General features: G+C 33.9%; 2 protein-coding genes across 2 annotated transcripts; one reads left to right on the top strand and one right to left on the bottom strand.

Annotated features, from left to right (window-relative positions):
* Nucleotides 1-12,600: 12,600 nt before the first annotated feature.
* On the bottom strand, nt 12,601-13,392 carry LOC120278444. Its single transcript, XM_039285238.1, has 2 exons — nt 13,234-13,392; nt 12,601-13,101 (listed from the first exon to the last, which is right to left on the bottom strand). The coding sequence occupies exons 1-2, from the start codon at nt 13,390-13,392 to the stop codon at nt 12,601-12,603; spliced, it is 660 nt and encodes a 219-aa protein (XP_039141172.1).
* A 2,716-nt stretch (nt 13,393-16,108) lies between these two features.
* On the top strand, nt 16,109-22,134 carry LOC120278995 (probable beta-1,4-xylosyltransferase IRX14). Its single transcript, XM_039285807.1, has 3 exons — nt 16,109-16,899; nt 16,971-17,531; nt 21,515-22,134. Exons 1-3 carry the CDS (start codon nt 16,133-16,135, stop codon nt 21,729-21,731), a joined length of 1,545 nt encoding a protein of 514 aa, XP_039141741.1. The 5' UTR covers nt 16,109-16,132; the 3' UTR covers nt 21,732-22,134.
* Nucleotides 22,135-26,623: the final 4,489 nt, after the last annotated feature.

A 26,623-nucleotide genomic window follows, 5' to 3' on the forward strand; every position in this document is an offset into this window, starting at 1 on the left:
TGTATAAGTCTTATACTTCCATTATCAAAGATCGATGGAATAGGACCTTGTGCATGGGGATACATGTTTTAGCATAGTGGTTGAATCCGGCATTTCAATTTAGTGGGCAAAACTTGTGCCAAAAGTTGGAGGTTCAACGTGGTATACTTGATGTGATTGAGCGGCAAACTTTGTTTAAATCAAGTGATTTAATGGAATAGATGAGAGTATTTAGAGAAAGGCAGAAGACTTTTAGTCGGCCACTTGCTTTAACTACTTGCAAAACTACTACTCCTGGTGAGAATAAATCTGATTTTTTTTTAAATCGAGTTATATGATTGTTTACTAATACAGTTTTGTATTTTTTCCATAGATGAGTGGTGGAAATTTTTTGGTTGTGATCTGCCTCATTTGCAAAAATTAGCTATTAGAGTTCTTAATCAAACTGCTTCTTCTTCTAGTTGTGAATGTAATTAGAGTGTGTTTGAACATACACATACCAAAAAAAAGGAATAGATTAGAGCATAAAAGACTTAATGACTTGGTGTATGTTCACTATAATCTACGTTTGCAACATAGGTATGACATTTATGGTTTTAAACTTTTAATTTGTCAAGTACTCTTTACATGCAAATGATTTTTATTTAGTATTTTATTTTTTTTATAGGTCATCTTCTAAAAATAGATCTTACGATCCAGTGGATTATGAATCAATTGACAAAACTGAATTTTGGGTCATGGAAGAAGAAACAGAAGGAGAACTTGACTACAATGAATTAGAGAATATGTTGGAGGAGCAACCAAGAGGTAGTGAACAATCAATTAAGCTATCTAAAGGTTAAGTTTCTAACTCTTTTTTAACTATTAATTATATTTAATGTCGATGCTTCATATTCATATTCATATTCATATTCATATTCATAACTATTAATTCATGAAATGAATTTTTAGGTGATCATGAACAAGATGATATGATAATCACTGAAGATAGTGACCATGAAATAGTCGGTTTTCAAGGAATGACTAGCGATAATTTAGATGAAGAAGATTGGCTACCATCCCCACCTCCTCCCTCTCCAAGAAATTAGATGAAGATGTTATGTTTTTTATTTGCTAAACCTTTTATCTTTCATGTATGCATGTTGTTGTGACCTTGTTAGATTTTCTTTCATGTTGCTACAAGTCCGGTGACAATGTTAAATTTTCTTTTCATGTTGTTGTGATGTTGTTGTAACTTTGTTAAATTTTTTTTCATGTTATTAAGGCCATGTTAAATTTTCATTTATATTGTGACCTTGTTAAAATTTTCATTCATTTTTATATTGTTAGATTTTCGTACTATTATTTAGATTTTTTTTTTTAACATTGTTTTTATCATTTGACATTATGTGATGAATAAGGTGTAGTTTTTTGTCATTAGATTAAATTAGACATGGAATATATATATATATATAAGTTTAGAATTTTGGAGAATATATATATAATTATTACATCAACCAATTCAACCAAACTAGAGTCATCCGATCCAACCGATTTGACCCATGACCCAGTTATTTGGTCGGTTCACTTACCAATCCTATTCTGAAAACATTGGTTGAATGATGCTTAAAATCAATTTGGGGGCCTGTGCCACCTCACCCACATGCTTTCCATCCTCACCACTCATCAAGATCTTGATGGTCATGATCTCGCTAGGAGCTCCTGAGGCATCAGACTCCATTTCTCTCTCTCTCTCTCTCTCTCTCTCTCTCTCTCTCTCTCAACGTGTTATTACCACGCTTGACTTTTTTTGAAATGCACTTCTTTCGGTGTGTAGTGGGAATGCATTAACTGCAAGAATGGTTGTTTCTTTTAGCCTTCTTTAATTGAAAGCTTTTTTTAAATATAAAAAAAAAATCGAAACCTTTATTTTGAGGGACATTTGTCTGAACTTTTTTTTATTTTTATTTTGAAATATTATTCTTAATTTATATAATAATTAAGAAATGTGATTATACCATATATAACTGCAAATTATTATATTATCTATTATTTCATTTGTAAACAATTACATTATATTTTGTTTCTATTTTTTCTTTTGTTTTCCCCCATTTTTTATTTCTTTATTTTTTATTCAGTTTCAATAGTTATTATTGTTGTTCATACATGTATAGATATAAAAATAATTTTGTATATTTTATTTTAATTTGTCCTTTCTTTGATTTGATTTTTTAAAAAAATCCCTATTTAAAAAAAAATACATACTTATCTTTTTCACCCTTGATTTTCATTGGTTTTTATGATAGATTAAAAAGAATCAAAGAGTTTTGGTTGCTGATTAGCGTCCTCACACCGCACCACCTTCTGTTGGAGATGATGAGGAGATTGGAGGCGAGGTGTGTGGTGTTTTCCTTTTGATTTTCTATTTTTTCCCCCTTGATTTCATTGGTTTTTTGGTGGTGGATTGGAAAGAAAAAGGATATTTTTCAACTTTTTTATTTTTTTATTTTGTTGTAATTGAACGATAGTAATTGATTATCTTCGTATATTTCAAATGTGATGAAATTGGGGCATCATTTATTAGATTTTAGATGGTTTTAAAAGTTTTTTATAATACTTTATGATAAAAAAAATAAATTTTATCTTAGCACATTTTGTTTGATAGAAAAATAGATTTTATTATATCTTAATTTATTATTTTTTTTATTTTATGGGTCACATATGTATTTTTAATGATTTTATAATCATCATAAAATTATATGGATTCAAATAAACTAAATGATTTCACATTTAATTTAAAATTTATTCTTTGATATCCCTACAATAATAGCTAGTTATTATACACTTCGAACAATAATTGTTGGTGCTTGGTTTGTACTATGAGGAAGAATATTGAAAGCTATGTGTGAAGAGGAATTCAAGATATTTTTTGTTTGATTATCTTCATGAAAAATGCAAATATGTTTTTTTATGCAGTCTTTTGCCAATTATTACGATCTTTGAATTTTCTTCTTCAATATTATCTTAGAACCTACTTAAGTAAAAACTTTATATATGTATTATTTTAAACTACAATCCATGTAAATTTTATTATTATTATTAGACGTTATTTATCTTTATTGAACTAATTTTTTAAAAATTATTTATATATTTATTGACTCTAATATTTATTCCAACTCAAAGAACTCTTTAATACTTAAATACAAGATATTAATGCCAATAAATTTTTAAATTAGAATTTATATTTTAATGTTATAGTGATTTTGAATTCATGTATGGAATGAGAGTTTTACAAAAAAATTATCCTTCATGTCTCCATCCTTCTAATAAAAAATCAATGAAACCTTGATTTTGTTAACATATAGACAATATCAAAACTATTTCAAAATATTGATTTTTACATTTCACTGAATGAAAATCATATAAAAAGTGGTTTGTTTTTTACTTATCCACATAAAGATACAGTGAGACAAAATAAATTTTTGTCTACTCAGTTAGCTTATAAATATGATAGAATGCTTGTACCCCAAAAAAATTTTACTAAAGATTAAGAATTTTAGCTAAGAATAATAAAAAAATCAATGAAACCTTGACTTTGTTAACATGTGGACAATATCAAAACTATTTCAAAATATTAATTTTTACATTTCACTGAATGAAAATCATATAAATAGTGGTTTTTTTTTACTTATCCACATAAAGATACAGTGAGACAAAATAAATTTTTGTCTACTCAGTTAGCTTATAAATATAATAGAATGCTTGTATACCAAAAAAATTTTACTAAAGATTAAGAATTTTAGCTAAGAATAATAAAAATATCAATGAAACCTTGACTTTGTTAACATGTAGACAATATCAAAACTATTTCAAAATATTAATTTTTACATTTCACTGAATGCAAATCATATAAACAGTGATTTATTTTTTTACTTATCCACATAAAGATACAGTGGGACAAAATAAATTTTTGTCTACTCAGTTAGCTTATAAATATGATAGAATGCATGTACACAAAAAATTTTTACTAAAGATTAAGAATTTTAGCTAAGAATTGAGATATTGAGAGGATACCATCCATTTCAGGAGTAGGTGAATTTTATACCAACTACCTTTTGCTTTTAGTTGATATTTAATAAACATAAAAGACAATAAAAAAATTCCATAATATATACTTCTTAGGTATCATTAGGATCTTTTTTGTATTTAAATATTTTTTTATTTGGATTTCTATTTATTTTCAATTACTTATGATACATTTCATATAATTCATTGATAGAAATCTTTGTTTGTCTTCAATAAATAATAAGACTAAAAAAATAATAAATGAAAGACGAAGACCATGTTGTTGTCACTGCTTAATTTAACCCACGGTGTAAGTGGGGGTGTCTACAATAGTATATATATACATATATATCTACATCTATCCATCTATAGTTCACTTGGCAAAGTCCTAAGAGAGAGGGTCTGGTGTTCCACTTGAACACCCTAACTAATTACTTTCTCCTTCTAATCTCTTTCTCTCTCTCTCTCTCTCTCTATATATATATATATATATCTCTCAATTTTTTAACCAAATGAATGAAAAGATGAGTGTTGGTGGATCATTCCATGGCATGCCTTGCCATGTAATGAATATCAATTCTATCTTGGATCTGGCTCAAAAGTGCTCAGAAAATTGGTTCATAAGGATGATTTTGGAGAGATGCATGGTGTGGGTAGTAAGTGTTGTACCATATCCTAATTTTAGACCTCGGGCCTCTTTAAATTTTTGTGCATGCATTAGGGGTAAAATGGTCATTTAGTACTAGTGGCATCCTTGCATGATTACATAGTAGCTTTTGTGTGAGAACTAGCCAAAAACCAGGGGTAATTCATTCTTTTGGACCCTTTTCATTTTATTTTCCATTAGGAGGGCAAATTGGTCATTTCATTTGTGTAAAGCCTACCTGACTTCTCATTTCCTTTACTCTTTCTTTCTTCTTCTTTCTTTCTTTCCTTCTTTAGACTGAACACCTCAACCCTAGATAAAATATTTTTCTGGAGATCTTTTCCAGCCATTCAAAGCATCCATTCTCCTCATCACATCCTCTTGAGCATGATAGGAGCTTTGATCCAAGTTTCATTCTGTATTTTACTCGTATTTGATCGTTTTCATTCTTTTAAAACCCTAGGTCTAACTCTTGGATTATACATGTTGTGTGGTTGATTTTAGACTCAAATTGAAGCCATTGTTCTTGTTATTCATTTTTTGTGAATGTTTGTAAAGAAATTTCTTGGTTAGATGATGTAAATTAGGGGAAAGCCATTGTATTAGGGCCAGGGTTACTGTAGTAATCCCGATTTTACTAGAAATTTTCAACATTTTCTTATATTTCTTTGGCTCAAATTAAATTCTTTCTTATTGGAATTCATTGGAACTAGTTTTACTCCAGTTTGAGGTCATTTGGTGTCCAAAATGACGTTGTTTTGCTCTAAACTCCTAGAGTTACATGTTCGACATGTAACATTGCATTCGCATGCATTTTAATTTTCCATTCTTGCGTTCATTGGTTCTTCGATTCCTTGCTTGTATCTAGGTAGTAAACCATCCTCCAAGGGGAAAGAAATCGTTTACCGGTAAGCTCATCTCGAGGCGAGATGACTGGTTCTGTGAGTGGTTAAATTCGTGATTGCATAGATTTAATAGGAGTATTACAATATTTATTTTTGTGTTTTTATAACATATTTATGATGATAAATCAGATTTAGTTTGATATATATATATATATATTGAAAATGAATTTATTGGAATGGTTAAACCTAGAATACTTATACATATTTATCTTGAAAGAAGCATGTTTACATGTGCATGTATTTACATGCAAATGGAATATGGTTTGATGTGCATTTTCGTATTTAAACATTATATGATGGATTCCTTAAGTTGGAATTGGAAAGAATTATATTGTTGTATTTGGCTTTGATGGTCACTACTGGACTTGAGTTCGACACTGCAGTGGAGGGTTCCATGGTCTGACCTGATGGGAGACGGCGTGATCAACCCTGAGTATACCCTGGTCAAGAGGTGCACAAATCCATTGACAGGGGTTCCTTTATGTGAGAAACACGGGGTGACCACACGGAGATCTCAGTGGCCAACACCAAGGAAAGCAACATTTTGAATTTTAAAAAGTTTTAAAACACCTTGGTGGTCCCATATCCAATTGCGGCCACGATTAGCTCGAGAATTATTTGAGGCCAGCCTGTATTTTGAGCTGTGTTCAATGTGTTAGAAAATGTTACTTGCTTGTACTATTTGATAAATCATTATGTTAACTGTTAATCTGTTGAATACTTAGAGCTACTTTAATATATTATTATTATTATGGTAATTAGTATTTGAAATGCTTTATTACTATGTTATATTTATGTTGTAACCACTCACTGGGTAACACCTGTTACTCACCACTCTCTTTTCTTTTTCTTTCTTATACTGCAACGTTGGATTTCGTTGTGCTTGGCAGGCAGTAGAGTGACCTATCTTTCTCCTTGTCTAGGTTAATTTGCAGTGTGCATGTAAACTCTGTGGATCAACTAGACTTGATTTTTATGTACTATTATTGTATTTTGTATTCTCTGGTTGTATTTGGAAGACTGACTTGTACTGTTGTTGATACTGTCTCCTTCTTTAGTAAGTTGTGATAGTAGGTTTGTATTAAACCTTACAATGACTAAAAGGTGGGACACTGTGAGACCTACTCCTTGTTGTCATGGTGATTGCCACATGCCCGACTAGAGTCTAGGCATGACAATAGGAATGGGAGAAGCAGGAGTGGTACATCCATAAGTTGTGTTTTAATGCAAATGATGTGTTTTAGTTGTTGCGATTTAACCAAGAAGGATATTGCCATGACAAGAAACAGATATTGTCATCGAGTTTTCATTGTTATGCTTGGATTTTTTTTTAAGAAAAAAGAAAATAAAATGATTGATGTAATATGTATTAGTTTATATAATATATGTATATATATATATATATATACTCCATGCATTTAGTTATTTTTTTAAAATTTAATTGAAAGGGTTTTTCTTTAAAATATAGTGCATTATTGTTTGTGACCATTGTGTTTTCAATATTATTTAATAATAACTTTATATATGTGGCATTTAAAATGTGTTTAATTTGTATTTTATGTTAAAAATCTATAAGTTTATCATTAAATCATCCATATCAATTATATTTTCTAAAATATGATTTTGATGGCACACTCTTGAAGAAAGTAAAGTAACAGTCCCCATATAAACTTGGAGTTTAACATTTATATATATAATATTAATTATTAGAGTTTATATATATATTAAAACTCACACCTCTGTTTGGCATTTTGCAGGGAAAGTAATTGCATGTAAAGTCTTTGCAGGGAAAGACTTTGCATGCAATTACTTTACCTGCAAAATAACATTACAACGTTTGGTTATCCCAATCAAAATTGTAATTACTTTGCATGCAAACTTAATTCCCACGTTTGGTATGAACTTGTTTTCAACGTAAAATTAGGTTTTATTCTCATTTTTGCCCTTAGTTGTTATAGTTACTAAATTTGGGTTTTTATTCAACTCTAATAATATTATTAACTTAGTCCAAATAATAATTAACCTATTCTTCATAATTAAAAAAAAAAATCAAATGGGGTTTTTATGTTTTTTAAAATGTTGATGAATTACATTGAATTTCATCAACTTTTTAAATATCAAAAGGCATCATTTTTCATTTACATAAATTTTACCAAGTTAACAAAAATTAGCAAAATATGGAATTTATGAACATAAGAAAAAAAGGTTTGCACCATTATATCTACAATAAAAATCCCATAAAAAAATAAAAAAATATATCTTATGCAAAAACATGATAAAAAGAGACAAGAAATAATATTGTTAAACTAAGGAATTAATATTTTGATTTGAATGCTTTCTACTTGATATTTATTTATATATCTCATATTTTTAAAAAAACTTTGATTTAACTACAAATACGGAACAATTTTTTTCGTGGGAATTAAAAAACAATCGTGGACAAGTAAAAATATATATGTCTCAAGTTCTTATCTTATCATGTTGGATTATTATCTCAACATAGATTTGATTTAATCAAAAACAAAAAAATTCTCCAATAAAAAAATTTTATCCAAACAAATATGAAATTTATTTATCTTTGATCCATTTAAAAATATGAATTTTACACCAAGAAAAAAATTTAACAAAAAAATTTAACACAAAATAATCTAACAAACTTGAGAAAAAAATATTACCGAGGATTTCTCCGATTCGGAAGAAGCGACAACTCTCCGCCCGAATTGGAAATATGATCGTGTTAGGGTTTTTCAAAGACAAAAACAAACGAGAAAGAGTTTTATGTAATAAAGGGTAGTTTGGTAATTTGACAATTACCAAATTTTCCTATCCAACGGTGTAAACACTTTCACACCACCCCCCCTGTGAATCACTTTCCCTAGTCAAGTGGAAAGTGATTACAAGAAGACCATATTATTTTTAAAAACCAAACGCTTGAAATAGATTCACCCTCTTACTTTGCAGGGAAAGTAACAACTTTACATCATACCAAACGGGCCCATGAGTGAAATAATTATTTTGGACCCCTGTCAACAACTGCATCTCAAGACCTAAATTTGAGGGTTCTTGACAAGATGGTCCTCCATGCCTATGAGTGAAATAATTCTTTGCCCATATTAAAACATGAACGGTATGTTTGAATCCTTTAAATTATTTTTCTTTTTTTTTTTTTTAGGAAAGAATCCTTTAAAACTTGGTTCTATAGAAAATTGCATAGTCCATTAACATGTGATTAAACAGTAATTATATGTGAAAATAAAATAATCGAAAACCTACCCACTCTCTCTATAATGTATGCAACTAGCTCAACTAACTTCTTTGCAACGAGCTCAAAAATATTAATCAAGGTATGTATATATATAGTTTAAAATCTTTTCAACCAGCTCAAAATATTAATCAAGGTTTGCACACACACACACACACACACACACACACACACACAGATATATATATAGTTAGTTAGTTAGTTAGTTAGTTTAAAATTTTTCTTTTATAAAACCTAAGTTTATATTTGGAAAAGTTTTTTTAAGAATATTTTATTAACTTTTTATGACCATTTTATTTTTTTATGTGAAAAACCTAAATAAAAAATTATATATTATATTATTATTATTAGTTTATTTGTCATTTATAATTGCTTATAACATTGTAATAATTGGATTTATTTGCAATTAAAAATTGAAAAAAATGAAAAATCATCCTTGTGGTTATAATTTCTTAGACTTATCTATCTGATTTCATCAATATGATTTTCTTTTCATTTTTATTGTTTTTTTAGTTGTTGTGTTCCTACAAGAAATTTAACTTATAATTAAAATAATTTATAAATTTATAATAAAAAAAAAAGAGGAATTGCATGGAGCATCCCTCCCATTTTGTCAATGGAGTAAAAAATCCTTTGACTTTTACATATCCCCTATAAGTCCTTCCTTTTCTATACAAATACTTTCAAGTTCAACAGTTCACTAACAGCGTTAAAAACAGGGTAAAATGTCTCTCTTGCCCTCAGTTGGTTATAAGATTTTGAAAAATGATGAAAATTAAATAGTTATTAAGTAACCATCACATCACATCCCCATACTCATCTCATCATCTTCTCCCGAGAAAAGAGAACCTTTTTATCTTCCTCTGTTGAACGGCCACATCGTAGCTGGCCGGTGTTCTTCTCGTTGCTATCGGAGAGAAGGAGAAAGCTTGAGAGCATCCTTGCCCTCTATTTGCACACTCAAGAAAAAAAAAGGTTTGAAGGCCGACGGCATTGAAGGCCAACACCCTTTGATTAATCTTATCTTGCATTTATGGTTTAAATTGGACTATCATTGTGCACAAGCCCTGTAATTCCTTGATGAAGACATGAAATTTGAGTGGGTAGTTAGTTTGTACAATAGGTTTGTGCCCTAATTTCAGTTGTAATGAATAAATCCGCATGAATGCATGAAAGCAATTGTCTTATATGCGCAGAATCTCTCTAATAACGTTGTTATCATCATGTGGAATTTATTTTAGGGCTAGTATTTACAAATGTATCTGATATTCAATTTTTTTTTCTAACAATCTTGTTACCGATGAGATTGTATCTCTTTAGTTGTATTATGAATGGATGATTAACATTTAGAACCAAAGAAGATGTGAATGGATCATTAACATTTAGGATTAATGCATTTTTATTATGAATAGGATTACTATTAGTGTTTATTGTTTACATTTCTGTTGTTCTGTTCATTTACAAAAGACAATTGCTTGCACTGTGAGTTCTTGTTGATATTATGGGCAAATTATATTGTTTGGCAAAGATATAATGGGTTATGACTTTGTTATTCAAGAAGTATATGTCGCCTGACCAGTTGTTTTCTTTGTGTGATTAGGAGGATTATGGGCGACAATTCAGGGAATCTTGTGAACGGACGCTGTTATTTAGCACTAGTTGTTGATACCATCAACTAGTTGAAGAAGATGATGACACGAAGGCACTAGGATATACTTCGACGAACACCATTCAAGCACCTCATGGACATTGAGCCCATAGTCCAAGACATGGTAATATTACCATGGTAATATTGATAAAGAAGAGGAGGAATATTTTCATTATTCATCTATTCGTAGTCCAGTTCATGATCAAGAAGCAAATGCCATAGTAATATTGATACCCATTTCGAGTTTTTGCTACTTTTTTGTAACACTGTTTTCGTGTTTTGCAGCGTTCCTTGTTTGAAGATCGTTTGCAGAAAAAATTCAATATCAATGAGATGGCATCATATAATCTTAGTCATGTTCATGACTGTCCACAACAGAGGGAGGACAATGTTGATTGTCTAGTGTACCTAATGCGCTTCATGGAACAGCTTCTGCATGGCGAGAAACTCAGTGTATCCCACTCAGATGTTACCCATATGTGACTGGAGTAAGCTGTACACATCTTGTCAAATGGCATCACATGAAACACACCTCAATTAGCATTGCCTATAGAAGCGTCAGAGGCAAGTACAGACATTAGGGAAAAAAATGGATGATGAGCCACCACAAAGCCACAAAGAAACTGATCAGCAACCAAAGACCGCGCCACCCATCCTAGAGAGTAATGAAGAGGCATAGCCGAGTGGTGATTGTGCCGAATCGGCAAATGCCTAAGATTAAATGAATGTCCTTAATAATAGTAACAGTCATTATTGTCTATTACTATTCATATATGCCAGCTTATGGTTACTTAATCGCTTAATACATCACTTTCATTACTTTCTGACTAAAAAAGCTTACTCGTATCCAGTTGCTGTGTTTATTGTTTATAAATTGAATATGCCGCTTATTAATGTATGGTTCCGTTTACATATGTGGTTTGTTGTTTACTTCCACAGATATCAGTTCATTTTCATTATTTGCTGACCAAAAATGCTATTTACACTTTAAAATTTGCCATTCATGGCCAGTATTACTGTTGACATATATGGTTTGTTGTTTACGGTTAGGCATTCATGGACAATTTTCAAAACATGTTACCCTAGTTTATTGTTCAACAAAAACATGCACTCCACCTAGTGCTTAGTCTGTGATTACTTCATTACATGTTGCCCAGTTATGTCCGATTGAGTGGTAACGACTACAATATATTTCACGCACATACCATGCTTGTGACTCAATCCTCTTGCGCCTCGGACGACTAGGCCTTTTTTTTATATAGGCGATCGAATACGAAGTTGGCGAGAGTCTTCCAATGGTTTGTCGTGATCTGGTACAGGGAATATTGATTTTTTGTATGTCAACTTATAGGATTCGATAGTGTAGTATGGTTCAATGAAGCGATGGACATTTGTATCAGTTTGCATAATCACTACGCAAGCATGCTTACATGGTATTCCGTACACCTGCCAGAAGCGACAAGATCATGTTCGATCACGCAAATTAACAGAATTACTCTAGTAGTCAACAACCTCGAACTGTTCTCCAAATGAACAACCTATCAGTAAGCACCTACTTTCGTCAATTATTACTTCAATCTTCTTGTGTATCACAGGGCAAAGATAAGCTTCCCATTTCAAGCAACAATTACGTTGGTTGCACATCATGTTCATCATCTTGAACCTAAAATCATGAAAAGAGGTTGTATCAATTGCACGTGGAGCATACCATTACGTTGGTAAATATAAAATGTAACAGGATTTAGGGGTAATAATGCAAGTGCAAACTGTAGAACGCATTACCTAATTTCTAAACACCAACTACTAATACTGAATAGTAACATGATAAACGAAAGGGGAACATAAAATACATAACACAAACATCTAATAATAAATAGATTAAGCGAAATCAGAACTGGAAAGAACAATATTAAAAGCAAATGGTTGAAAGGAAACATGAATATGGGAAAGTATGTAACAACTTTGAATTCTATTTAGAAACGTCTAAAATAAATTAAGAGGTTGAATATGGGTACCACCTTATTGCATCTACCATCTTACATACAGGAAGATGTTGTGCTTATTTTATTCATGCATTAAAAGATTCTGCGACGTTGGAGTACATTTCACCCCACCACTAGCCTCTAAGCAAGTAATTGCACCAATGTGACATGTCTAATTTCTGGAACATCCAATGGTGTGCTTGTCCTAATGTGGCCAATAGGGAGCCTACAGCTGCATCATATTCGAAAGACGTGCAAGCATATGCAATCTTTATAATCAAACACCAGCACTCATCCTTTAATGACTTTCCTAGTTGCCCATTTGATTTAAGAAAATTTGCATGTAGATGTCGCAAGCAATAAGCATGCGGGGCAGGAGGAAAAACCTTTGCAATAGCATTCACAAGTCCTTTCGACCTATTGGAGATGAATGTGATAATGTTGGTGTAGTTGTCATCACCGTATATTACATCACCCAAAGTTGGTGTAAACCATATCCAGTTATCATCAGTTTCATTATCCACGATTGCAAACGCTAAATGAAAAAATCCTTCATTACCATCTTTGGATGTTGCACCCAAAAGGATACCGCCATATTTGCCCAACAAGTGAGTTCCATCTAAAAAAGCATAGGCCTACAACCCAGCTTGAAACCATCAAGAAAAGCACGAAAACTAAAAAAACCCACGCTTGAATCATTCTCCATCAGTGTCGATAATAATGATGCTACTTGGGTTAGTTTCAAAAACTTTGGCCATATACCATACCAACAGATCATAGCTTGCTATCTCACTGCCATGAAGAATTTCCCTTGCCAACTCTTTACCCATCCAGGCTTGTTTGTACGGCAGACAAACACCGTGGTCACGCAATATATCTTGTTGTGTATCCACTGCTCGGTATAATGGTCGATCACGTAAATTCATTATTACCTTCCTACTGACCCGTTTCTTTAATGTTCTCGAGTGAAATGGTGTGTTGATGCCCCTAACGCATATGTGTTCATGTTGTGTTGTTTTAATCCTGAATGTAGGGAGGTTTCTGTCTCTTGAGGCATGAACACGCCCATTGACAATCTTCATCAGCACATGTCACAGTCACTCAATCTCTATCGTTCTTTATGAACCGAAAGTTGAAATTGCGTTTGACGGCTAAGTCACACAATATATCCTTAAAGTTTTCGCATTTTCAAAATGATGACCAATCATAGTAAACTCAGCTTTCGAATCTCTTGACGGATCACGTATTGTTAAAGGTCCTCCATGTAACACTGGCGGTAGCATTGACAATGTTTCCCTGGTATGATGGAAAAAGTAAATTGTTAGTTCAATAAATAAACAGAAACACTTTAAAATTGAATGCTTACTACCAAAATCTTAACAAAAGGCAAAAATCTAAATTACAAAACTGAAAACTAACTACAATCTAACGTGAATAAATATGAAAACATTTTAATGAGGAAAAAAACCTACATAACGATCACCATATCACATGTGTACACCATTAAAATCAAATAGAAGGACAACAGCTATCGAGTAAGCAGAAATATAAAAAAAATGAAAGAATAAAAGATATATGATATTTATGATGGTCTCGATGACCCAGAGTTGTCTTCTGTGTTACTATTCACAGTCTCTAACAACATATCAACCACGTTTATTTTGAATAACCGGTGAATATTGCACATTGTTTGGAAGTCATCTTCGGAACTAATGGAAGCCATTATCTTCTGCTCATCTGAAATTATATACTTAACTCTGACCGAAGAAGCTTGAAGGTGTCAATACGTACATATTTCTTCCAATAATAATTCCTAGCCAGTCAAGATAGTTAAATCTAACACACAACCCTCTCCCTTATATTTCACAACAGTGTAAAACATGTCCATTAGGGCACTGCATCAACAAAACAAAACAAAACCTTTAGTCATAAATGGACAACTTCTAAACATGGTGGTTGATAAAAATAAGATAATAATATGAACAAAATCTCTAGCTAGACGATATTGTTGACAAACGTTATGCTCAAGATGAGATCCTTGCAGCTGGTGTAACGTTGCACTGGATAGCTATTCTGGACTGGGGAGACAAAGACGAGGAACGAAGATAAAAATGGTTCTTTATATGAAGAGGATCAAGAATGGAAACAATATGAACAAGAACAACAGTTTCTTCACCAAGACACAAGTAGAAGAAGAATGAAACTTCTAAAGCAAGTTTCCAGTACAATATAGCCATGCTATGATTTGACTTGGCGCCATTATTTCCTCCAAACTTTTTCAAGGGTAGTTTTGGGATTAAACAAAAACATCACGGCTTGGGGTGACGAAAGGGACAAATGAGTATAGAAAATATAAAAGAAAGACTGACTAGGTATTAATTTTGTCAGAAGGACCTGGGAGGAAGTTTAAAAAATTTCAGGGACTTAAAAATAATTTCCCTTTTGTTGCTTTTGTTGAGAAGGGCATGTAATCATATAAGAATGATTTGCACAGATATATGAGTTAATATTATAATTAAAATAATTTATAAGTTTTTAAAAAAAATTGTTGCTTTGTACTTTTTAATTAGCTTTTGTTGAGAAAAGGGCATATAAAGATAAGAATGATTTACAATGATACATAACTAAATATTATTTTTATAGGTGCATACATGCAATTTCAGATTTGGCAGGGGCATGAAGAAAAAAAAAACCTTTTGAGTTATTAAAATATAAATCTTGAAAAATATCATTAAAAACAAAAAAGCAATTCCTCAAGTGAGAAAAAGCATATAAAAGTTTAAATGTTAAATAATTGGCAAAATAAAAATTCAACCAAAACATTGATAACAACAAAGAATTTTTCTTTTTTTTTCTTCCAATATTCCCATGTTTGGTTGAAGATTATGACCTCCCAACTAATGATCCCTCTTATTTAGCAACCTTGATAACAAAGTTTATATATCTATATGTATATATTTCATGAGAGTTAGTTGGATAACAATGCACTAACACCATAAAATGTCAATAAAAAAAACCTCAAAATGAAGGTTCTAACAAACAAAAACATCTCACCAATCTTGAGAAAATGATTTATAGAATTAATATTTTTTTCCTATGTATTATTAAAAAAATATATAAATTTTTAATATAATCACTTAATTTTCCAATTAAATAATGTTAATAGTGGACTTTCGTTTTTTAAAGAAAATAAAATAATATTTTCAAGTATCATCCGAACACACACACACAACTACTAACCAACAGTGACAACGCATTCACTTTGAAAACAAGTTACCAAAAAAAAAAATATTAAAATAAATAAATAAATAAATAAAAAGGAAAAAAGGAACCATCCTCTTATTCCCAATTCTACCTACCGTTGATGGCCACACTACCTGCCTCGGGATCCCGTTCTCAATCCATCGTACGGCTCTTGATGCTTTTGTGACTCGAGATTCGCACTCACGACCAATCATCTACCTACCGTTGATGGCCACACTACCTGCCTCGGGATCCGTTCTCAAATCCATCGTACGGCTCTTGATGCTTTTGTGCCTCGAGATTCGTACTCACGACCAAATCACAACCGTTGGCTTGCGTCTCACGCAACCCTCACCTACTAACTATACTAAAGCCCATTCCTCTTCTGCTTCTCAACCGAAAGAGAGAGAGAGAGAGAGAGAGATGAAGCAGCTCTGGGCTCTCCCTCAGGGCGGTGGTCGCCGGACGGCGAGCTTCCGATCATCGTCGGCGACGGCGCAGGGCGATGGAGCAGGTGGAGGTGGAACCGAAACGCCGTTGAAATCCCCCGGCGCGATGTTCTGGATCGCACTCCATGCACTATGTTGCCTCATCAGCCTCGTCCTCGGATTCCGCTTTTCTCGCCTCCTCTTCTTCCTCCTCTTCTCCTCCCCTGCCCCAATTCTCCGCGCTACGACCACCACGACGACCACGACCACCACAACGCACACGCAGACCCAAACCCTGACGATCTCTCTGCCTACCACCTCGTCGCAGGCTTTACCGGTCGTGAACAAGTCCGATCCTGCCGCCAGCCGCGTTGTCGTCGGCCGCCATGGCATTCTCATCCGTCCATGGCCGCATCCCAACCCTACTGAAGTCATGCGGGCGCATCGCATCATTGAGCGTGTCCAGCACGAGCAGCGCTCGCAGTATGGCGTCAAGAACCCTAAACCCGTCATCGTGATCACTCCGACCTATGTCCGGACCTTCCAGGCGTTGCATCTTACTGGCTTGATGCATTCCCTCATGCTCGTCCCTTATGATCTCACCTGGATCGTCGTCGAGGCAGGTGGTGTTTCTAATGAGACGGCTACCCTTTTGGCGAAATCCCAGCTCCAGATCGTGCACACTGCCTTCCCGGAGAAAATGCCAGTGGAATGGTCTGATCGGCATAGGATGGAGGCTCGGATGCGGCTTCATGGTTTGAGGTTTGTTCTTGAATTTGTTTATTGTTTCTTGTTTTGGTATTCTGATCTGATTAGAGTTTTGATGGAATTAGAATTGTGCGAGAGCGGAGATTGGATGGAATTGTCATGTTTGCGGACGACAGCAATATGCACAGTATGGAGATGTTTGATGAGATCCAGTCAGTGAAGTGGATGGGTGCTTATTCAGTTGGTATCTTGGCGCATTCCGGAAATTCAGAGATTGGGGTGAAGCCCGAGGAGATTGATGTAGGGGAGGAGAAGAAGAACTCGCCATTGCCTATTCAAGGACCGGCTTGTAACTCGTCAGGGCATTTAATAGGATGGCACACTTTTAATTCTTTGCCGTATGCTGGGAAGAGTGCGACTCTTGTCGGTGATGGGGCAATGGTGTTGCCAAGGAAGTTGGAGTGGGCTGGTTTTGTGTTGAATTCAAGACTTGTGTGGAAGGATACGGAGGAGAAGCCAGATTGGGTTCGGGATCTCGATACAGTTGATAAGGGGGAGGAGATTGAGAGCCCGTTGGCTTTGGTAAAGGATGCTTCTTTCGTTGAGCCTCTTGGCAGTTGTGGGAAGAAGGTGCTTTTGTGGTGGCTTCGTGTCGAAGCTCGTGCTGACAGCAAGTTTCCACCAGGGTGGGATTTATGAACCTTCTCTATCTGTTACATTCTTCTTCTCCTTTCCATTTACTCTGCATGCTATTGTATACTCAATAGGTTTTGCATTTCACATTATTTGCATTTATGGTATATGGCTTGTGTTTTGTGCTGGTTTTAGCTATAGTGAGATATAAAATTATTAATACCTATAAGATCTGGGTGATTGTATGACGGATGCTTCTGCCTTGCATTTGGTAAGTGCTAAGAATGAGCTTTTCAGTCTTGGATATGCTTCTTGTTTGTTTTTTTGAACAAAACTTTATGTCTTTGGAAACCATGCAAGGTGAACAATTATGGTAGACATGTAGGAGGATTGTGTATAAGTTGTTAGGCGGTTGACACAACTAAGTGCCCATCTTTCTTTATGCAATTTATCAGTTAAATTATTTATCATGTCTATTCAGAAGGCCTTGTACTTAATTCTCTAATCTTTAAACCACATCTCTTCATAAACATTTAGTGAGAATACTAGAGCATTGTAAACCAAAAGAGGAAAAGACTACTGTATTATTAATCTTCATAAGTTAGACTGTTTAACTGGTGAAACTTATATGATCATAAACATCTTTAATAGAAAAATATGTTCTCAATGCCCTGTAAATGAGTATGGTTGCTAAATAATATGCTATTTAAGATTTTGATCCAAATGCTTGCAACTAAGGTTTAGATCACGCCTTCACAATGAAAATTTTAATAATATGCAAAAGTATGATTACAGCCCAACCGAGAGAAATGAATATGTTGAAGCAGTTAAATTGTAGACAAAGGTAGGTATTTGATTTGATTTAGTTATTTAACACCTCACAGTGATTCATATTCACAATGATTATTTTGTCCACTATAAAGGGCAAGTAAGGTTCTTAATTGCAGACATAACCTTGGGCTACGGTCAGGTAATTTTATCTAATGTGCTACATGTACTTTTGTTATTTATTAGTCATTCTAGTACTTGCACCAAGTTTTTGAAGCCACTTTAAAAAAAATTTTATTTGTTCTCCTTGTTTGAACATTTAGATTTGGTCTTTTGATATGCTAGAGACATGGATTTTTAGGCAAACTCCAGAATATTTCACTCTGTGATATTTAGATGCATCAATCACATTTCTTGTTTATTTTCATGCAATGTGATGAATGGTGTGGAAATACTTTTCGTGCATCAAAGAGAAGGTGCGGTATGCCTTGACACTAGTTTGAGAATATATTCATATTGTCAAAGAAGTCATGGACTTGCTCTCTTTCAATACTTTTGAAGGTTGTTTGATATGTTATGATACTTGTATTTTGGAACTCTGCATGTTATTAATTTAGCAGCTACATTTGTATTGAGTCTTTGTGAACGTGAAGATCGGTTTGTGATAGTGGATATTCTTAGCTAGGAACTGCCTGCAACTAATTTATCTGAAAGCTAATGCCACATCATGAGTCATTTCCACTTTTCTTATGTTACGACAACAGAGTGCTCTTGTTATTTTCCCACATATCCTTTTGACTGACCCTGAAATAAATATGCCTTAAGCAATCAAATTTCATGAGTAAAAACTATTGACTGTTGCTGGAGCTGGTAAATATTTGTTCTATTTCTTTATGTTTCTCTCTGAATGATTTTAGTGTTCTTTCTGTTGTGAGTTTCTCTATTGAAAATTACATGATGTAATATAAACTTTATTTTTGGAAATTTAGGTTTAGAGAAAACGGTGTGGGTTTAAAGATTAGTTTTTTAGAGTTCCTTGATTTCTTGTCATTTATTCCTTCTTCTTTATGGGAGGAAGGCTAATTTTTGTAAAGGGTACACGAATGTTCAAACTTATCTGGAGGATGTGGAGTACAGGATTGTTCAATTCTAGATAGGATCATATAATTGTGCTTTTTGGTGATACCAATATACCATTGATATGGTTACCATTTTGATATAACTGTGTAAAGAAGATTGTGTCAAAATGATGTTTCAATTATTAGAAAAAACTAACGGAATATATGTGTGTGTGCGCGCACTTGCAGGTCAACAGAAGGTCACCCCATACCTTCTCAAAGCGCATTAAGAAGAGATGGGGTGACCTTCTGTTGATCTTCTTGTTTTTAGTCTTTGTTTTTGTGTTTGGCCTGGATCATGGTTCTTTGTGTTGTTGCTTGCAATTCAAGGTTTTTTTGGTGAATCCTTCTTTATGTGGGTCTTTTCTTCTTTTATGGTAAAGCTGATCTTCTGCAGCTTGTCTTGTACATTTAGCTCCTTAGTTATTGGTGTGCATGTGCACTGCTGTTATGCAATGTATGAATTGGTGTGGGATCAATGATAAACTTCTTAGTCATCCAATGATTACAATTATAAATTTTGATACAGTTAGTATACCAAAAGACATGGCTGCATGACTGCGCTCATGTGAATGTTATGCGCTTGTCATTTGTAAATCTACATCTAGAACTGCTTGATCCAAATCTGAACTTGGGTGCTTTCGCTTGGATCCACATAACAAAAAGTGCCGTTTAACCCTCCCTATATCTGTTGAAGTTTTCTAGTTCCTAGAGGAATTGCTTAGTTTGTACCAAAGGGGTGAGTTACTCATCTTGACTGATTTGTTGCTGACTGCAAAACCTCTTGAGATCTCCCTGATTGTGCAAAGCTTAAATTCCGTGGTTGTCTCAAGTGCAACCTTGCAGCATTGTCTATGGGTTGATTGTTCTTTCCCTCTTTACCTCTTCCTTTCTTAGGCAATGAACATTCAAAATAAGATGTATGCTACAATATCAAATCCCTCCATCTCCTTACTCTTCATATGATTTCATTTACCTTGGGCAATTGGTAGGTTAGAAATAATAGAAAATGAATTACTTTGTTCCATTTTTGTCTTCTGCTAGCTTTATGGTTGAATTAGGAAGTTGTGGTTCAACTTTTTTAAATAATGTTTGTCATCTCTTATTGAATCTTTTGCTGTTCCTCTTTGTATAGAAAATTAGATGATTGATTTGATATTTGAGTAATGAAGACTATGCACTCGTTTCTTAGTTCCTTTGCCCTTGTCAGAAGATGGCAAACTTTTTTGAGTTTCTGATTTCAATCCCCTGACTCATGATGTTGCTTGTATTTGATACATTTTGAAAGCATGAGTTTTTAAGTCCATTTTTTCACCTGTTTAATGTGATTGAGTATCACTTACCTTGTGCTAGATTTTTCTCTCTTGCAGTCTCTGTATAAGTCTTCAAAGACATGTTATTTATATTTGAGTTGAGAAATTTCAGTTGCTGTGAAATTCAAAAGTTTGAATAAATTTGTGCACCCTTATTGTGTTGATCTCCTCCAAAATAGGATCTAAAGGTCAATAGACTAAACTCGAAATGCTGTCAACTGTAGGTTTGGAAATGGTGTTCCCAAAACCACCATCTTTTGAATTTTTTGTTTTCCCAAAGATAAATACTCTGAATAATCTGTGACAACGCTCATCTACTTCAAATATTTATTCTTTATTACTAATTAAGTAATTAGTGTTAAATCATAATGGTTGTTCTTCATATTATATCAGTTACAATCAATTGCATACATTCAGTAGTATGTCTTAGTCATGTTACTTGTTTTTGCCTATATTGATATCTTAAAGTATCTTTTTAGCAGTTGCATATGATTCATGCAGAAATCAAGTAGTTTTTTTTTTTCTCTTTTGGTAATTTATCAGCATTGTATCAGTTATGATACATTGCTTACAATCATTTTAGTCCCATTATTTTATTTTTTTTGCCTATATTGATATCTTGAAGTATCTTTTTAACAGCTGTATATGATTCATGCAGAGCACTTCTTCTAGTCAGTTGGCTGTTGACATGTCATTATGTATTTTTATGTTTTAAATTATTGTCTGATGCTCATTCACCATTGACTTTACTAATTTCTTTCCATCAAAATTATATGACAAAGTTTGCAGATAGTGTTGATGTTTTACTTTGACTAATAATTATTTGTCTACATGCAGGTGGGTGATCAACCCTCCTCTGGAAATCACAGTCCCTGCAAAGCGAACACCATGGCCCGATGTGCCTCCTGAAATTCCATCTGAAACACAAGCAGACAAGCATCCTTCAAAGGTTGTTAGATCATCCAGATCAAGGCACAATTCTCGCAGTAAGAGAAAGCATGAAATACGGCCAGAAAAACAAACTTCAGGAACAACTCAGACTCAAGCGAATTAAGACCCCGTGTATACTACCGCACTGAAATATCTTCTACTTCTTGACAGGATCCATCCGGATCAAGTACTGTCTCTATACCATACTTGTCGATTAACTTTATCAGAAGACCGTCAATAAGGAGCTTTCTGGGGTTTTTTAATTTGCTGAGAAGCCATTCGAGCTGAAGATACCAGTAAAAAAGTCCAAATTCAGACTTCTTTTTTTATTTTTTTCCTTTTATTTTATTTTTTTGGGTTGGAGTTCTCATCTGTAGATGGTGTTTATGACCATGTTTCGATGATGTGATGAGTTTTATATAGTTTGAAATGTATGATGTTGTATTCAGTTTGTTTATTAAAAATTGTTGATGAAATGGTACAGGCTGGTGAAAGCAAGCACTTCATCTTCCCTTTTTATTTTTTTATTTTTTATTTTTTATTTTTATTTTATGGGATGGGAAGTTGTAACAGTCTTTTCTGATTCATGTTTTATATTGTATGTTGTTATTCAATCTAAAGATACCCAATGAGTTTAGTGTTTGTAGTTATATAATTATTCTGCATTGTTGATTTTCATATTATTTATATTTTTGGTTGGTGACTTTATGAAGAGAGCAGCAGATTGCGAGGGACGTTTAATCTTTTATGTTATTTGTTGAAAGAAATGTAATTGCAACTTATACAAGTAAAGAAGGGTCCAATGTATTTTTTTGTTCTTTTTTCTCCTGTTTTTCCTTCATGCAGGTTTATTTGAATATGATAAAACCTACCCCTCCAAGGTTCTTTTTTCTCCTGTTTAGTATATATTGTTAGGGGATGGGACAGAAAGGGCTGGGGTTCCTTTATTTGATTGAAGTTGTATTTAATTTTTATTGTTTGAATTTACTTTGAAAAACAAAAATTAATACATATTATGAAACTAAACTTTAGGTTGTCATGAGAGAGTATTACTGAAGTTCACATAAAGCACTTTGAGTCAGAATTTTTGGGCAAATACATTCTTGGGTTTATTCATTTATTTATTTTAATTTATTTTATTTAGAGTAAACAAATGTAATGGAAAGGATGCGAACTTGAAAGATAAATTCTTGAAGTCAATCATCCTTAATCACAATCAAGCCCTAAAGAAACTAAAATTCAAATTTTAAAGAAAGCTTGACCCAATGATTATAAAAATAATCATGAACCAAGGTATAAAAAAAGTCTATTCCCATCATTATGAAGAACTAGAATCAAGAATATTGAATGACGCACACAAATACTACTCAAAATTAAAATTAAATTATTAACTTTGACAATTAGTATATTAACATATGGTCTTCTTGGGCGGCGCAATAGATTTTCATAGTGGACCACGTGGTAGAATGCGACCAAAGCAGCTACTCTTAGACAAGCCTAGATTTCATAGGCCTGATAAGTCATATGCGATGGCAGCCAAATCTCCTTTAGCGACTGAGACATCGATAACAGATGTAGGCAACATTCAGTGACGAGGATGGATGACAACTTGTACAATGATGTAGACGGAGTCCCTACAGCCACAGCAGCTCATTTTTTTCAAAAAACACTTATTCCATATCATCACCATCGCACAACGACTGCAGTATAAAATTTGAAGAGAAGAAGATTTCGGGGAGATAGGCCGCCGTGTTCTCATAGCCTTCGGCCAGACCACTTAACTGTCGAGTATAAGCATTTGTTCACTTATAGGAGATGCCATTGTTCAGGCCACATCCTGGCAAAATGCCCCTTACTGAAGGATGACTGACATCCATCTTCCCCTCACCGGAAATGGGTCAGAACACAGAAGTCCCCTGTCCATGCCACCATGCAAAACTTCAGCTCCGGTCGCATCCAAGAAGCATGGTGCCCCCGAAACCCCACTTTCCATGGTGTCTATAGCCATCTCAGAAGACATAAGGAGAGTAAAGAAACAACTTGCTTGGTTTTCCATTGCTTCAACTCTTACTGGTCAAACATTGGAGGTGGCTCTTTTGGAAGGCCTTTCAGACATTTTTGGGTCACAGATCCTGAAAGTAACCCTTTTGCTAATCGGCAATTCACCATATCATTCAAGACAGAGAAAGGCGCAAGACGGAGGAGCTGAGCCCTTTTCATCTTACGGGGAAACATGGCCCTTGCTCGATTAGCCTTGCTATGTGTTGCTAGCTCGCTATACCCTACAACGTATTGGATAAAGTTAACAAATCTACCACTCCATTGCTAGAGCCATGCATCCATTCTCAAGATTGTGCAACCTATGGGTGATTTTATTAGAGTTTAAAGTATCGCTGGAGTGACTCTCAAGCATGCTTATGCACTTGTTCATATCCGGCATTTGATAAAGCTTCCGCACAAGTTAGAGCTATATATATTAGAACTCAATAATCCTTGTTATCCCTGATATTTACTATCCCTCATACTGTCTCCGCGTGGAGGAGAAAGTCCCTACCGTCTATGTTGTGAACCAGACTTCACCCAACCACATATAGCTTCACCTAACCACCTCGGAAGTGGCTTTACTATGAATGAGACTTCACCCAACCACCCAGAAGCCAACCTGGGACAACAAAGGTAAAGTCCCGTTGATTTACTCTGATGACCAACGGAAGATGAAGTCTATTTGACGACAACTGGTTAAGCACAGCTCCCACCCATTGTCACAGACGACCACAAGTCGAGCACAGCTTTCTTGCCCACAGTTCGAGCACGGTTCCCTTGGCCTTCTTAAAGTGGTTGAACCAAGCTCCCACAGTCTTCCCAGCTATAACATGCCGACGACAACCGCGATGCCAAAATGGACAATTGGTCCATTGGAGTAGCGTCAATCTAGCGGTCCAACCAAAGATGTGGCTGACAGGACAGGAGGAAAGGTTCAAACTGACATATCCTGCAATTCCTCCGAGCTCTGTGAGTACGACGCTGACAAAAACACTGACCTTGTATGATGACTTGGATCCAGTTAAGATTCATCCATAACGGAGAAGTCTTTTACTGAAGAGGCACATTGTTGCTTTTCTAAGAAACACATGCAAAATAATCCAATCTTAAAGTATTCTCATCCCAACAATCTTAGAATGGATGAGATTGAAGATGGTAACTTACATGATAAAACTCATGCACAACTCACGGTTGAGATTAAATTTCCCTAAAGCCAATCTTAACATTCCACAAAAGGTGGAGATTCTTAATAACCCATCACGAACCCAGGAACAAGCTCCTAACTACACAGAAAGAAAAGATCTTGTAACTAGCATAAAAGTAGCTCCAAACGATTCTTGTCCTCACAATCCTCCAACTCAACTTGGTATAGGCAAGTTCATGGGGGGATCAAACTCGAAAATCTAAGCCAGCTTTCATGATAAAAATTGCTATCATGAACTTAATCAAGCAAAAGTCCTTAGCCCTCTTGAGTCAAATTTAATAAAACCATCGATCCGGAATTCATGTATTGCTCCCGCTTCTCCCGATCCTTCTAGAGAGGAGGGACCTCCGCTCATTAAGGAGCTCCCTCCCCATTATGAGTGGAATCTCCAAGATGGCAAATGGGTTTTAAAGCCAACCAAGCCTTTGCCAAATTCAGTTCCCACTCAAGGGAATAAGAAGAGTAATACTATACAAGAGAAGCAAGACAATTTTCCTCAAGCTTGGAATTCAATTAGGGATGGCAACGAGTAGGGTAAGGGTATGCCAAAACCCTTACCCGTACCCGTAACCCCTATCTCATACCCGTACCCTTACCCGTACCCTTCAGGGTAAAAAAAATCATACCCTTACCCTTACCCGCAGGGTACCCGCTTATCCATTGTTCAAATTATCGAATTAAATTTAAATAATAATAAAAATAAATTAATTATACATTATATTACAATCTTTAAACACATGTCCATAAATTCAAAATTACAAGTTAATATATATTTGTTTATCTTAAATTATATAATCACATAAAAATGACATTTATTTAGGACTCAATGGTAACTCTACCTTTTGTTTTGTTCATGTTTAACTATCTTGATTTTTATTTTAAATTTTTTCATATATCTACTATTTATATTTTATATAGCTTCAAATTATATAAATATCTAGTAAAAATTTTTGAATATAAAAAAACATTATAAGTAATTCTCATAAGTTATATCCAATTGATTTTTTTATTAGTATCTTATTTTTTTCAGGGATGTTCTTATAATTTATAGAATAAATTATTATAACATTATTTTTTTATATTTGTTTATTTTTAAAATTTAATTATGATTCTTAATATATATCTAAAAATTTAATTTTTGATAATATTATCAAATATAAATATAGAAATTAAATAAAATTTAAAATAATATATTTAAGAGAATTTGAAGAATTATTTTTCAAATTAATCACCATGAAAAATAGATATTGAGTAAATTGTGAGTAAATGTTTAATTTTCATAAAAAAATTATATATATATATATATATAGGGTATATGATGAGGAGGGTTTTACCCGACTGCACGGGTGAGGGTAGGGGTAGGGGCAGTAGCCCTACCCGACCCGTACCCGCTCAAAAACTAACGGGTAATACCCTTACCCGTACCTGTACCCGGTCAAAGAGGGTAATACCCTCTTTGACCGGGTACGGGTACGGGTATACCCATCGGGTAGGGCTACAAATTGTCATCTCTAAATTCAATAGTCTCTACCACCTTAGATGTTTTCTCTGTTGATCCCTAATTTCCAAGAAAGTGAAGAGTGGAGAGCAGAAGAAGAAGTTGCAAAAAAATTTTAAAGAAGAGGAATATGTAAATCTTACCAATAACCAAGCTTTTACTGATGCACAAGAAAAAAATGATCATAATTTGCAAGACTTGAAACAAGACTTTGCAAAAAGACTCAAGCAGATGTTCTCTGATTTCACCACCTCAACAGAGTCAATAGACA

This window comes from Dioscorea cayenensis, chromosome 16, assembly GCF_009730915.1.
Source record: "Dioscorea cayenensis subsp. rotundata cultivar TDr96_F1 chromosome 16, TDr96_F1_v2_PseudoChromosome.rev07_lg8_w22 25.fasta, whole genome shotgun sequence".
In the NCBI taxonomy this organism is placed as follows: domain Eukaryota; kingdom Viridiplantae; phylum Streptophyta; class Magnoliopsida; order Dioscoreales; family Dioscoreaceae; genus Dioscorea; species Dioscorea cayenensis.